The sequence below is a fragment of the Oncorhynchus keta genome, chromosome 27 (genome assembly GCF_023373465.1).
Source record: "Oncorhynchus keta strain PuntledgeMale-10-30-2019 chromosome 27, Oket_V2, whole genome shotgun sequence".
NCBI classification, from domain to species: domain Eukaryota; kingdom Metazoa; phylum Chordata; class Actinopteri; order Salmoniformes; family Salmonidae; genus Oncorhynchus; species Oncorhynchus keta.
The window spans coordinates 30,558,152-30,572,915 of record NC_068447.1 but is presented as its reverse complement, the minus strand read 5'-3'; the positions used below and the strand labels follow the sequence as shown (position 1 = coordinate 30,572,915).

The 14,764-nt window shown below is 45.2% G+C and overlaps 1 protein-coding gene across 4 annotated transcripts in view; it reads left to right on the top strand.

The window, feature by feature from the left end:
* clcnk (chloride channel K) overlaps nucleotides 1-14,313 on the top strand; it is a 26,108-nt gene extending 11,795 nt beyond the window's left edge. For 2 of the 4 annotated variants that reach the window (XM_052482150.1, XM_052482147.1), the window contains exons 8-19: nucleotides 144-228; nucleotides 3,149-3,250; nucleotides 3,415-3,499; nucleotides 3,662-3,823; nucleotides 4,603-4,672; nucleotides 4,961-5,071; nucleotides 5,433-5,649; nucleotides 5,977-6,110; nucleotides 6,682-6,752; nucleotides 6,883-6,963; nucleotides 7,104-7,190; nucleotides 13,507-14,313. In XM_052482150.1, coding sequence (XP_052338110.1) covers nucleotides 144-228; nucleotides 3,149-3,250; nucleotides 3,415-3,499; nucleotides 3,662-3,823; nucleotides 4,603-4,672; nucleotides 4,961-5,071; nucleotides 5,433-5,649; nucleotides 5,977-6,110; nucleotides 6,682-6,752; nucleotides 6,883-6,963; nucleotides 7,104-7,190; nucleotides 13,507-13,545 — 1,244 coding nt within the window. In that variant the 3' untranslated portion in view covers nucleotides 13,546-14,313. The remainder of the gene's footprint in view (nucleotides 1-143; nucleotides 229-3,148; nucleotides 3,251-3,414; nucleotides 3,500-3,661; nucleotides 3,824-4,602; nucleotides 4,673-4,960; nucleotides 5,072-5,432; nucleotides 5,650-5,976; nucleotides 6,111-6,681; nucleotides 6,753-6,882; nucleotides 6,964-7,103; nucleotides 7,191-13,506) is intronic. The other 2 variants (XM_052482148.1, XM_052482149.1) reach the window with 2 other exon arrangements.
* The last annotated feature ends 451 nt before the right edge of the window (nucleotides 14,314-14,764 follow it).

Here is a 14,764-nt window from a genome sequence, read left to right as displayed (position 1 = left end):
ATGAGGGTCAAAGCCTAATGTAATTGTTTTAGTACTGAATCTAGATGCATTATATAGTGATTTGATTACGAAAGGCCAAGAAAGAGTTGTGTGCAGTAGTATAGAGTGATAGGGTAGAAGACTGTGTTCTATGCCTCCTCCAGAGACTCTTCAGGCCTTGTTTCAAACCAGCTTCTCAGAAGACCTGCCGTTCTACCCAGTGGAGATTCTGGTCTTTGCAATATTGGGGTAAGTCTGTTTTGTCACTATGTTGGTGAATCTTCTATAGTGGGGTAATATTTGATATGCGTATATATCCTGTATACCTCACACGAGACCCATAATACGACTATAAAGTTAATATGACAAAGTATATTAAATAAATGATCTGACTCCATAAAATGATTTAGCGATATGCAACCAATACTCTTAAAGAGCTACAGGAATAGACTATCAAGAAGGGAATATGAATTGTCTATATCAAAGGCAGATGTTTAATATCATTGTAAAATTAATGAAATCACATACAAGGCATAAAGCTCAAGTTACAAAGCATTAACAAGCATTACAAAGCATTATTCTAGGCATGACCAGAGAGTGAGAGAGAGAAGTCATAGTCTGAAAGGCCATGCCACCAGAGTCCATGGGTGGAGAGAGAAAGAGAGAGAGTGTATCTCACCAGCACAGGTCAAGAACAAAGAAAGAGGGAGACAATGAAAGCTTAGAACGTTTTAGAAGCTTTGGGGCTGTGCCGCCCTACATGTTCTATATTTATAGTTCATCTGCAGTGTTCAAAATTGTTAAAATTGTTATTCATGTAATCGTTGCATCAGAGTAAGTGATGTTGTTCAGCTTTCATTAGATTGCAAATGTTAAACTTTGTCTTGCTTCCATATGTTACCATCATACCTATGAGCTTTTCTCCACCATACCTTTCCTCTGGGTAGACTCCTACATTTCACTCTTTCCCCTCTCTCAATGACTTCTAACTGCCCATTGCTGCCTGTGCTATGGCTATATAAATGCATACAGTACCAGTCAAAGGACACACCTACTCATTCAAGTGTTTTTCTTTATTTTTTACTATTTTCTACATTGTGTAATAATAGTGAAGATATCAAAACTATGAAATAACACATATGGAATCATGTAGTAACCATAAAAGTGTTAAACAAATCTAAATATATTTTAGATTTTAGATTCTTCAAAGTAGCCACCCTGCCTTGCTGACAGTTTTGCCCAATCTTAGCATTCTCTCAACCAGCTTAATCTGGAATGCTTTCCCAACAGTTCTTGATAAATAAATTAATAAATTAACAGAGATGGTACAGTTGCATAATTACAAAACATGACACTTGGGATGTACAGTAATGAGCTGTTGTTGGCTGTTTTTCCTTCACTCTGCGGTCCAACTCATCCCAAACCATCTCAATTTGGTTGAGGCCCGGGTGATTGTGGAGGCCAGGTCATCTGGCACTCCATCACTCTCCTTCTTGGTCAAATAGCCCTTACACAGCCTGGAGGTGTGTTGGGTCATTATCCTGTTGAAAAACAAATGATAGTCCCACTAAGTGCAAACCAGATGGGATGGCGTGTTGCTGCAAAATGCTGTGATAGCCATGCTGGTTAAGTGTGCTGTTAGAGCCGATTTGGACATATTTGTATGAAAGACTGAACATACTGAGCTCCATGTACATTTGTTTAAATATATTAAATATTAATGTATATGATGAAATATTAGGTACGTACCTTTATGATTTATATTTACCTGATTGAGATATATTCATTTGTTGTTAGTGTAACTCAGTTTTTGCCCCCCTCTTGCCCATTCATAGTACTGTGTGTTAGGATAAAGGCAGGAAGTTGGGCCTTCGGGTGAAGGAGTCCTTGCTAGACGCGGGAGCGGTATAGTTTTTTGACCATACATACAGGTCATAATATGTATTTTCCATATCAAGTATTCTATGCTTTAAGTTGATTGGAGAATCATTTACTTGTTAGATATAAGTAGAATAAAAACATTGTTGCACCATATCCCTGGATGTCATTGAATGTTTGGCCGTTTGGAAACCTTGAGTGTGGACTGTATGCGTACCAAACAACCCCGCTTCATGCTTGGGCAGTGGCTATGGTAAAGAGGAATGGAAGCCACTACATGTGCCTTGAATTCTAAATAAATAACTGACAGTGTCACTAGCAAAGCACCCCCACACATCACACCTCCTCCATGCTTTACGGTAAATTCCACACATGCAGAAATCATCTGTTCACCTAGTCTAACAAAAATCTAAGATCTGGACTCATCAGACCAAAGGGCAGATTTTCCCCCGCCTAATGTCTCATTGCTCGTATTTCTTGGGCCAAGCAAGTCTCTTCTTATTATTGGTGTCCCTTAGTAGTGTTTTTTTTTCAGCAATTTGACCACCATGAAGGCTTGATTCACGCAGTCGCCTCTGAGCAGTCGATGTTACTTGAACTCTGTGAAGCATTTATTTGGGCTGCAATTTCTGAGGCTGGTAACTCTAATGAACTTATCCTCTGCAGCAGAGGTAACTCTGGGTTTTCCTTTCCTGTGGTGGTCCTCATGAGAGCCAGTTTCATCATAGCGTTGGATGGTTTTTGCAACTGCACCTGAAGAAACGTTCTGCATTGACTGACCTTCTTCTGTCACGACTTCCGGGAAGTTGGTCCCTCTCCTTGTTCGGGCGGAGTTCGGCAGTCGACGTCACCGGTTTTCTAGCCGCCACCGATCAACTTATAATTTTCCATTTGTTTTGTCTTCATTGTACACACCTGATTTCCATTCCCATAATTATATGTTCCTTATTTAACCCTCTGGTTCCCCCATGGTTTTGTGCGTGTTTGTTCCGTTGTAAGTTGGTCTGTATTTGTGAGCTTGATTATTTTCCTTCTTGGAATATTTGTTGTTTTGAGTAAAGTTACGTGAATTACTCATCTCTGTGTCCTGCGCCTGACTCCGCCTTACCTGCTACACCTAGACGCCTTACACCTTCATTTCATAGTTTTGATGTCTTCACTATTATTCTACAATGTAGAAAATAGTAAAAAATAAAGACAAACCCTTGAATGAGTAAGTGTGTCCAAACTTTTGACTGGTACTGTATGCTCCTGCAGCTCTAACTGTGTATTTCTTTATCTCCCCAATCAGGCTTCTGTGCGGAGCAGGTAGCTGTGTCTACCTATTCTGTCACCGTTGGATACTGCTGTTCATAAAGACAAACAAAATCCTAATCAAAGTCTTGTCGACTGAGTGAGCAACCTGTGTTTAGAAACACTCCATTGTATATTTTTCTGTGAATCAGCCATTTTATATTACACAAAAACATATGCATGATGATAAGTTGGATGTTGATCTAACTGTTGATCCATTCCATGAAATAATAAGATGCTGTTTGGATGTCTCTCTCTCTCTAGGAAGGCCCTATACTCCGCTATGGTGGTGTTCCTTCTGGCATCTGTGACTTTCCCTCTTTCTGCTGGTCAATATATGGCTTCCAAGGTGAGAAGGATTTTTATGAGACAACATTGACAAGACATGACATTGAAAGTATTGTCGCAGGATTGTTATTTTGAATGGATAAATTGGAAGGCTCCAGCTTCTTCTTCTTCTTCTTCTTCGGTGAACCCTGCTGAAGGAAGGTGCTTTGTTTTTCTACCACAGCTCACCATTAAGCAGCTCCTCTCTTCCCTCCTGGACAGCAGGCAGTGGACCTCTCAATCCCACAATGCCTCTGTGGTTTTGCAGCCAAACTTGTGTCCCTGGTCAGAGTGGATTCCTTCAGGGAATCCATACCTCACTCTGGGATTCTTCCTATTCATGAAGGTACATGGGAGGAAAATAATAATGGATATAATTGAAAGAGTAATCTATATATGAATAATGTGAAAACATTTGTAAAACCTTTATCTCGAATTCACAAGAGATGCTGTTAACGAAAGCAAAAGTGCAAATATATCAGCCCCAAGCTCCGCCAGGGGGCACAATTATTCCTTTAGTCATTTTCTCCTCTGGCGTCCCAACTTGATCTGCCCAGATGGGTATACACTCGTGTAACCCCTCGACAAGCAGCCACATAAAACATTATCTTAAGGGTCTGCATATTTTTCACAGGTTTTTTTAGGGCTGTTCGGAATTAAAGATAGTTTAGGAGGAAACTGGCACATTTGCAGCCTGAATGGAGGATGTTTTATGTGGCTGTTTGTCGCGAGTGTATCACGTCTGGGCAAATCAAGTTGGAACGCCATAGGAGAAAATGACAAAGACATAAGTGCGCCCTCTGGCGGACCTTGGAGTTGGCACTATACATTAATTTGACCGTTGTGCACTACTCTGGCTTTGTACATGGACTGTGAGTCAGTACATCTGTGTGAAAAAGCTTTTATGTGGGGAGAAAATTGTGGAAAAGCTCATTTAAATGGTTCAATTGTGGAAAGCTCATTTAAATAGTTACATTTCAGCTGATTCTCAAGGCAATTTTCACACTCATACAGATTCCTATTCATATCACAATAATTACAGTCATTCTGACAGTTAAATGCAATTCTTGAATATTTGAGCAGAATGTTTGACTTCCACTGTCTTTCAATGTTTCTGTTGTGGAGCTGTGGATGTTGGTGTTGGCTTGCACCTTACCCCTACCAGCCGGATACTTTATGCCTGTCTTTATCTATGGTAAGTGAGAGGGGTTAAATCAGCCTGGTCCCAGATATGTTTGTGCTCTTTTGCTAATGACAACTCCATTGCTGTCATTGTCAAGCCATGTCATTGTCAAGCCATAGTTAAAGCCATGTTATGACAGCACAAACAGACTGGCACTTAGGCTAGGGGAGAATAACCAAATCATGTGGCCAAACATGTGACCAAACTGCCGATGAGTATCGCCACCCAATACTAAGTAATGTGTGTTCATTTACATTTTTGATGTTAACAATTGTCCCTGTATTTGTTGCTGTTGGTCAGGTGCTGCTATAGGACGTTTATTCGGGGAAGGATTGGCATTTGTGTCCCTAAATGGTGTCTATTTAGACCAGGACAGGAATCCAATCAACCCTGGAGGCTATGCACTGGCTGGTAAACTAATTGTATACAGACATGTCATTTGAAATTGATAAATATAAACAATGGTATATTTATTTACATGGTTAGCAGCTGGAAACAGAATGATGAACTAATAATTTCAGAAGGGAAATTCTGTTTGTTCTCTTTTGCCAACTCCTACATGCATCTGTTGTAACTCCAAACATGTTTGCCATGACAATTCCATAAGGATTTGGCCAGAGAGGACAAACAGACTGGGCTAAGTTCTAATTTGTTTGATCTAAATTAAGAATTTGGGGTGTTCAGCATACCTATCAAATAGAGATAGGAACATGGATGACATAAGGTTCCATCCTTTAAAGCATGGGCAATGAGCTATACTGTATCATCTAAGGTGCAGCAGCATTCTCAGGAGCGGTCACACACACGCTGTCCCCTGCTCTCCTGGCTCTGGAGCTGACCGGCCAGTCCACTCACGCCGCACCCATTCTCCTCGCCACACTGGTGGCCAATGCCCTGGCACGCTCTGGGCAGCGGCCATCCTTCTACGATGCCCTCTCCATCAGCAAGAAGCTCCCGCACTTACCCTCCCTGCTCAAGGTCTGCCCAAGGTGAGTCACACAGGACACATTACCCAGCTAGCACAGAACATTATCATAACATTCCCTAAAGATTTTATTTTGATTATTCAAAGATTACATGTTTTTTAACAACTTTATGTCAACAAAACATTTTAGCTCAGTAGCAACAGCAAGCACTGAAGAAAGTGTATGCGAAAACCAAAGATTTTATCAAAGAGACACGTTTTCAAACATTTTACAGCCACCCACACATATTAATGGCTCCTCCTTAAAATGATTGGACTACAGCTGCATTTAATAAGTGAATCAAACTAAATACCCCAGTTATTGACATGAGAGATCTTCTGTTTCCCCCAGGCTCTCCTCTGTCCAAATAGGGAAGGTCCTGGGTCCTGGAGGTCCAGTGCTTGAGAGGACAGCTGGGCCAACGGAGGTTCAGCAGGTTCTCAACACCTGCAGCCAGACACAAATCCCTGTGGTTGACACACTGGGTGAGTGTACCCACTTCAAAACCTAGTAGAGATAATTAGCATAGCGGCAAGCCCCTGTCCACCTGATGGTGATAGAACAGCGGTTTGCCGCATGGGGGGTTCTGATGGCAAAACGACAGCTGCCCTCCCTTGCCTTGTTTACTGGGACAGACTTACAACATTTAATTAAACCTAGTTTGAAGGTTTTTTGTCCTATATATGGTCGGGGTCCCTGTGACATTATTCCACAATAGTTAATGGCAACCCAACTATCACTTATACGTCAACTGGCAGTCGCCATGTTGCTATGGGCATGAGATAGAAATGATGAACTATGTAAAAGCTTTTACTGTCTCAGTTTGATATGACAGTGCTGTGATAGGAGATGGGGAATTAAGAAATAAGTGAGAAAAGGTCCATCAGGTCAGGTGAGATGTATGACAGCAATTAAATAAGTTGGAGGCATTTGTATGTATTTATTTGAAAGAGTATTGTGTTTCTCATAGCTACACAATACTGCAGTTAATAACACTGCAGTATTGTATAACTAATTGTGTTCGTCCCTGTCCTATGCTTCGCTCTTGGTTTGAAGACTCACGGATTCTGCTGGGATCAATTAACAGATCGGACTTGCATACATTTCTATGCCACAACCACAATAAGGTCAGTGGATTGATTCAACCAGGAAACGAAGGAATGCTATGTGAGTCTATCACTCTTATTAGGTGTTTTGACATTGACAAGATGTCACATTCTGTTTTTAAACATGACATACCATTACTTTATTTATCAGGTATTGAAGAAACAGTTGGTGGATATGTGTTCTATTCGGCCTGTTTCTGTCCAGCTCTCTCCTGATACCACTGTCCAGGAGGTGAGGAGTTTGAGGAGACACTCACTTGTCAGGGGCACATCTGTGTAGGTGTATGGTGTCAATATAAGGCCAGCCTCTGTCTCAGCTGGATGTGTGTCAGTTTCATCTGTCAGTGAATTCTTCTCTCTCACTTGTGTCAGGCTCATGGCGTCCTCAGTGTGCTGTGTGGCGAGAGCTTGTTTGTGACTGAAAGGGGGAGGCTATCTGGTGTTGTCACATGGCCAGAGGTGACGAGTGCTTCCCGACATGCACCCACGCATGCACACACACACACAGACATTACCACTCCTACTTAGAGGAATGGAGACAGCTTCACATTATATGAGACATACAGTACCAAAGTTTGGAAATACCTACTCATCCAAGGGTTTTTCTTTATTTTACTATTTTCTACATTGTAGAATAATAGTGAAGACATCAAAACGATGAAAAAACACATGGAATCTTGTAGTAACCAAAAAAGTGTTAAACAAATCAAAATATATTGAACATTTTAGATTCTTCAAGTAGCCACCCTTTGCCTTGCTTGACAGCTTTCCACACTCCTGGCATTCTCTCAACCAGCTTCACCTGGAATGCTTTTTCAACAGTCTTGAAGGAGTTCCCACAACATGCTGAAAATTTGTTGACTGCTTTTCCTTCACTCTGCGGTCCAACTCATCCCAAACCATCTTAATTTGTTTGAGGTCGGAGGATTGTGGAGGCCGGGTCATCCGATGCAGCACTCATCACTCTCATTTTTGGCCAAATAGCACCTACACAGCCTGGAGGTGTGTTGGGTCATTGTCCTTTTGAAGGCCTGATTCAAGCAGTCTCTGAATAGTTGATGTTGGGATGTGTCTGTTACTTGAACTCTTTGAAGCATTTATTTGGGCTGCAATTTCTGAGGCTGGTAACTCTAATGAACTTATCCTCTGCAGCAGAGGTAACTCTGGGTCTTCCTTTCCTGTGGCCATCACATTTCAGGTAAGACCCAGATGCAGACAGTGTCAAAGTAACAAAAGTGTATGACTAGTGCAGGGGCAGGAAAAACAACAGGTCAAGGGTTGGCAGAGGTCAGTAATGCAGATAGGTTGCAAAAGGTCCAGAATGGAAACAGGAGACAAAGGGCTGTAAAACATGAGTTTAATTCTGGAAACATGAAAAGTGGGATGTATACAGAGGGTATGGGGCAACAGAGGATGAACAGCAGAGGGACTGATGACCTTGTAGATGGGGAAAGGGCAGATAAACCGTGGGGAGACTTTGCAGGATTCCACCCAGAGGGGAAGATCCTGGGTGGACAGCCATACCTTCTGCCCGAGACTATACCGGGGAGCCGGGTACAGTGGCGATGCGCTTGTTGTCGATACCTGGAGGTAGTCTTGAGGAGGGCCGACCAGGATCTCTTCCAGGTACGACGACAGTGGTGGACAAACATCTGGGCCGAAGGTATGCCCGATCTCTTCCTCCTGCTCAGGAAAGAGCAGGGACTGATACCACAGGGAACACTCAGAGGGCGATAGACCCTTGGCAGAGCAAGGAAGGGTGTTGCGGGTGTATTCAACACACACTAGCTGCTGGCTCCAGGTGGTGAGGTTGGCGGAGACCAGGTAGCGCAGAGTCGTCTCCAGGTCTTGGTTGGCTCGCTCCGACTGGCCGTTGGACTGGGAATGGAACCCAGAGGACAAGCTGGCTGACGACCCAATGAGTGTGCAGAACACCTTCCAGAACCAGGACGAGAACTGAGGACCCCGGTCGGAGCAGTCCATGGATCCGAGAGACGTGCTGCACCATGATCTGTGACGTCTCTTTGGCAAAGGGTAGCTTGGGGAGAGGAATGAAGTGGACGGCTTAGGAAAACCGATCCACTACAGTCAGGATGGTGGTGTAGACATCAGACGGGGGGAGACCTGTGACAAAGTCCAGGGATATGTGAGACCAAGGACCGTGAGGGATAGGCAGAGGTTGATGGAGACCAGCCGGAGCTTGCCGAGGAGTCTTGTTCTGTGCACAGATCGTGCATGCGGCGACGAACGAGAAGACATCAGGAATCATGGTATGCCACCAAAAGCGCTGTCACACAAAGACCAGTGTCCACCTGGAGCCTGGGTGGCAGGCAAGTCTTCAGGAGTGGGCCCACTCCAGGACCGAGGAGCGGACCTCGTCATGAACAAACATCTGGTTATCTGGGTCCCCACTGGGGTTCAGTTGCGAATGCTGCACCTCACAACCTGCTTCCCTATTCCCCAGCTGAGTGCCGTCGCCAGGCATGAGGTGAGAAGGATGGTGTCGGGTTCTGGGGTTGAAGCCGGGAGCTTGCCTGTAATTGAGGCGCTTGGCGGTGCAGAGATATTCCAGGTTCTTGTGGTCGATCCACACAATGAACGGATGTTCCGCCCCCTCCAGCCAATGCCTCCACTCCTCCAACACAAGAAGGAGAAGAAGGTGCAGGGATGTAATTTAAGGTCCAGGGCAGGACGCTGGGACAGGACAGCCCCCACTCCAATATCCGAAGCATCGGCCTCCACCCCGAATTGGCCGGATGGGTCAGGATAAACCAAGATGGGAGCTGTGGTGAAGCTGAACGCCCGGTCAGCAGCTGGGGACCACGTGAACGAAACCTTGGGAGAGGTGAGGGCAGACAGGGAGGAGGCCAGGGTGCTGTGACCCTGCATAAAGCGGCGATAAAAGTTGACAAATCCCAGGAAACATTGCAGCTGCACGCTGGATGTAGCCTGGGTCCAATCCACCACCGCTCTCACTTTTCCAGGATCCATCTGTACACTCCCTGCAGCTATGACGTAACCCAGAAAGGGGATGGGAGAGGGATGGAATTCAAATTTCTCTGCTTTTAAAAAAAGCTGGTTCTCCAGGTGGCGTTGGAGAACCTGTCGGACGTGGAGCACGTGTTCTTGGGCGGAGCTGGAGAAGACGAGGATGTCATTGAGGTAGACAAAGTTGAACCGATTCAACATGCCGTAGAGAATATCATTAACCAGAGCCTGGAACAGAGCAGGGGCCAAATGGCATGACCAAATACTCGTAGTGACCACTTATCGTGTTGAATGCAGTCTTCCACTCGTCCCCTTCCTGTATCTGCACCAGGTGTTAGGCGTTCTGTAGGTCCAGCTTGGGGAATACGGTGGCCCCCTGGAGTAGCTCAAAGGCAGAGGAGATGAGGGGTAGCGGTTCTTCACTGTGATGTCGTTGAGACCCCGGTAGTCAATGCACGGGCACAGGGTTTTGTACTTCTTCTCCACAAGAAGAACCCTGCACCGGCAAGGGAGGCAGAAGGACGGATGAACCCTGCAGATAGGGAGTCCTTAATGTAGGTCTCCGTCGCCTGGGTCTCTGGACCCGACAGAAATTACAGTTGTCCCTGGGGCGGAGTGGTTTCTGGGAGAAGGTCAATCCCGCAGTCATATAGTTGGTGTGGCGAAAGCGAAGTGTCCCGGGCCTTACTGAACACCTCCAGGAGGTCCTGGTACTCCACGGTAATGGCAAAGAGGTCCGGGGCAACTTCCGAGCCACCAGGAAGACGTTCCGGGGCAGGCTGCGCTGACTTCAGGCAATGGGCATGGCGTTCTGTAGGTCCAGCTTGGGGAATGATGGCACCAGCAGACCAGCTCTCATCGGACCCAGAGATTTCGACTGGTTCCCCCACAGCAAAATGGCATGAAAAGGGGTGCGAGTAAGAGGAGAGGAAAAGTTCTCCATATTGCCGGGCCAGAGTACTCACTCCTACAGGTGAGCCTGGTCTTTTAGTGGTCAGGTGGAGACAAAATGACCAGTAGTCCCGCAAAACAGGCAACTCTTAGTGTGAAGCCTGTATAGCCATTCAGCTGGAGACAGCCTAGCTCTGCCTAGTTGCATAGGCTCGGGAAGAGGTGAATTGGCAGTCTTCGGAGACTCTCGAGGGAACTCGGGCAAGGTGGAATCCTTGGACGGGCGAGTGAAATCAAATCTCCTCTCCTCCCTTCGTTCCCGTAATCACCAATCGATCTGATTGGTCAAGGCGATGAGTGAGTCGAGATCCGTCGGTAGATCCCGGGCTGCATGCTCGTCCTTTACTTCCTCCAATACTCCGTGCAGGAACATGTGAAACAGCGCTTCCGGGTTCCAGGCACTCTCAGCTGCCAACGTGCGGAAATTCACTGCATAGTCTGTCATACTGCGGGAGTCTTGCCGGAGTAACTTCCGGGCAGCCTCTGTCACGGACAATGGAGCATCGAACTCCTCTTGCCTGCCGTAGACCACGCAAGAGCCCTTCCGGATATCAGCGTGTTGAGGTACGCTATCTTAGAGCGGTCCGAGGGGAAGGAGGAGGGCAGCAGCTTGATGATGAGGGAACACTGAGCGAGAAATTCCCCACAGGTGCCCAGCTCTCCATCAAAGTGTTCCGGGGGGAGGTAAGCGGGGTTCCCGGGAAACCGGGGTGACCAGGTAGGCGGCGCTGTTAACAGCCAGGTTACTGAGGGGCTGGGAGGTTACCGTCATGGTACGTTGCCTAACAGACAACTCAACTCTAATCAAATCAAATGTTATTTGTCACATACACATGGTTAGCAGATGTTAGTGCGAGTGTAGCGAAATGCTTGTGCTTCTAGTTCCGACAATGCAGTAATAACCAACAAGTAATCTAGCTAACAATTCCAAAACTACTACCTTATAGACAAAAGTGTAAGGGGATAAAGAATATGTACATAAGATATATGAATGAGTGATGGTACAGAGCGGCATAGGCAAGATACAGTAGATGGTATTGAGTGCAGTATATACATATGAGATGAGTATGTAAACAAAGTGGCATAGTTAAAGTGGCTAGTGATACATGTATTACATAAAGATGCAGTAGATGATATAGAGTACAGTATATACGTATACATATGAGATGAATAATGTAGGGTATGTAAACATTATATTAGGTAGCATTGTTTAAAGTGGCTAGTGATATATTTTACATAATTTCCCATCAATTCCCATTATTAAAGTGGCTGGAGTTGAGTCAGTGTGTTGGCAGCAGCCACTCAATGTTAGTGGTGGCTGTTTAACAGTCTGATGGCCTTGAAATAGAAGCTGTTTTTCAGTCTCTCGGTCCCAGCTTTGATGCACCTGTACTGACCTCGCCTTCTGGATAATAGCGGGGTGAACAGGCAGTGGCTCGGGTGGTTGTTGTCCTTGATGATCTTTATGGCCTTCCTGTGACATCGGGTGGTGTAGGTGTCCTGGAGGGCAGGTAGTTTGCTACGGATGTGGGAGGAGCAGTTGCCGTACCAGGCGGTGATACAGCCCGACAGGATGCTCTCGATTGTGCATCTGTAGAAGTTTGTGAGTGCTTTTGGTGACAAGCCGAATTTCTTCAGCCTCCTGAGGTTGAAGAGGCGCTACTGCGCCTTCTTCACGATGCTGTCTGTGTGGGTGGACCAATTCAGTTTGTCTGTGATGTGTACGCTGAGGAACTTAAAACTTACTACCCTCTCCACTACTGTTCCAATCGATGTGGATAGGGGGGTGTTCCCTTTGCTGTTTCCTGAAGTCCACAATCATCTCCTTAGTTTTGTTGACGTTGAGTGTGAGGTTATTTTCCTGACACCACACTCCGAGGGCCCTCACCTCCTCCCTGTAGGCCGTCTCGTCGTTGTTGGTAATCAAGCCTACCACTGTTGTGTCGTCCGCAAACTAGATGATTGAGTTGGAGGCGTGTGTGGCCACGCAGTCGTAGGTGAACAGGGAGTACAGGAGAGGGCTCAGAACGCACCCTTGTGCGGCCCCAGTGTTGAGGATCAGCGGGGTGGAGATGTTGCTGCCTACCCTCACCACCTGGGGGCGGCCCGTCAGGAAGTCCAGTACCCAGTTGCACAGGGCGGGGTCGAGACCCAGGGTCTCGAGCTTGATGACGAGCTTGGAGGGCACTATGGTGTTAACTCGCAAAATTGCTCCAGCAATGTGTTCAACACTTGGTCATGACGTTCAGCCAAGGTCTGGAACCCTTCCATAAGACCACAAAGCAACTGACTGACCTTCATGTCTTAAAGTAATGATGGACTGTCATTACTCTTTGCTTATTTGAGCTGTTCTTGCCATAATATGGACTTGGTATTTTACCAAATAGGGCTATCTTCTGTGTATCCACCCCTACCTTGTCACAACACAACTGATTGTCTCAAACGCATTAAGGAAAGAAATTCCACAAATGAACTTTTAACAAGGCACACCTGTTCATTGAAATTCCAGGTGACTGACTACCTGACTACTAGCTTGTTGAGAGAATGCCAAGTGTGCAAAGCTGTCATCAAGGCAAAGTGTGGCTACATTGAAGAATGTAAAATATATTTCATCGTTTTGATGTCTTCACTATTATTCTACAATGTGGAAAATAGTTTTTTTTTAAATATCAAAAACCCTTGAATGAGTAGGTGTGTCCAAACATTTGACTGGTACTGTATGCTTTTTCCATACACAGCCATACTAATAGATATACAGTACATCTCCATCAGCTCTCATTCTTGTTTTCTCCCCCCCCCCCCTCTCTCACTATCTCTTGTTCTATCTTTCCCACAGATGAAGAGAATGATGACAGATTTGGCTGATGACCTCTAAGCTATTATTTACTCCCAACAAGGACCTATCCCTAACTACGCCAAATAATATTGATTCTCATAATGCTAATAATGATACTTTGTCTTAATTTTGTAATGATAAGCTTTTTGCTAATCACCAATGTTATGTCCTGCTGGAGGAGATGTAACTCCCTTGCGGTTTTGGACTATCTTGTTTACTGACCCAGAGATATCTCTAAGGACACTGTGATATTCAAAGTAATTACACATCGTGCTCAAGAACATCCCTTAGCCTTAGTGTGTTATTTATCAGGATATTGCATGTGCTCTTATGCCTTATTGTGAGTTAAAGCAACTTCAACCAATAGTGGATTCTGTGATGCCGCAAACAACTTCTCTTCTGCTTCAGGCCATTATTTTACTTATCTGTTGCTTCCCTTCAGTCCTTTTTCACTTTGAGCAGAAGGACCCATTGTTGTTGTACAGGTCTGATTTAGGGCTAGATTCTATGAGATCCACGGTAGCCGACACACACATAGTGGTTGTTTTGGCGGTGTCGCAGGTGAAACTGTTAGAGCTGTCACATCCACAAGCGGCTTCCGGCATTATACCTAAAGCGGACATTGCCATTGGCTAAATGGAGTCGCATTAAGAGAAATCCCATGCAGCCTTGTTTACCTGTTCGAACACTGGAATGTGAGATGTAATCTACACCTCAATTAGGCTGATAGGAATCCTTATTATTTTGTTGAATGATTTTCAATGTGATATATAGCCTACACTTTCTCATTCTGAACTTCTAACGCGAGTGGGACGGGTCTGGCTTAGTGACAATGACCCCACAAGCAGCTGCTCAGCGATTTGACAGCTCTAACACAGTTACACCTCTGCCATCTCCGCAATTGGACTTTGTAGGGCTGCAACAGGGGAACAAAAGCACAGACCCAATGTGTACTACAGCATTGTGTAAATGTCTATTGAAAGAACAAGGGGCGAGATAATATTCTAGTCTCCCTTTATCTCCCTGTCTCTCTCTCTTTCTCTCTCACTCTCTCTTTTCCTTGGATCCTTCCTTCTGCTCCCTCTTCCCTCTCTCCCTAGCAGACAAGTGTGAATAATGTCTAATCATAGATGGGGACTCAGATAATTGGGTACACACATTATGTCTGCCACCCTACTCTCTCTCCCTCTCTCCTGTCTCAGAGAGCTATAGGAAGACCCTGAGTGGAGACATTCTGGAGTGTAATGCTAATTCAAGC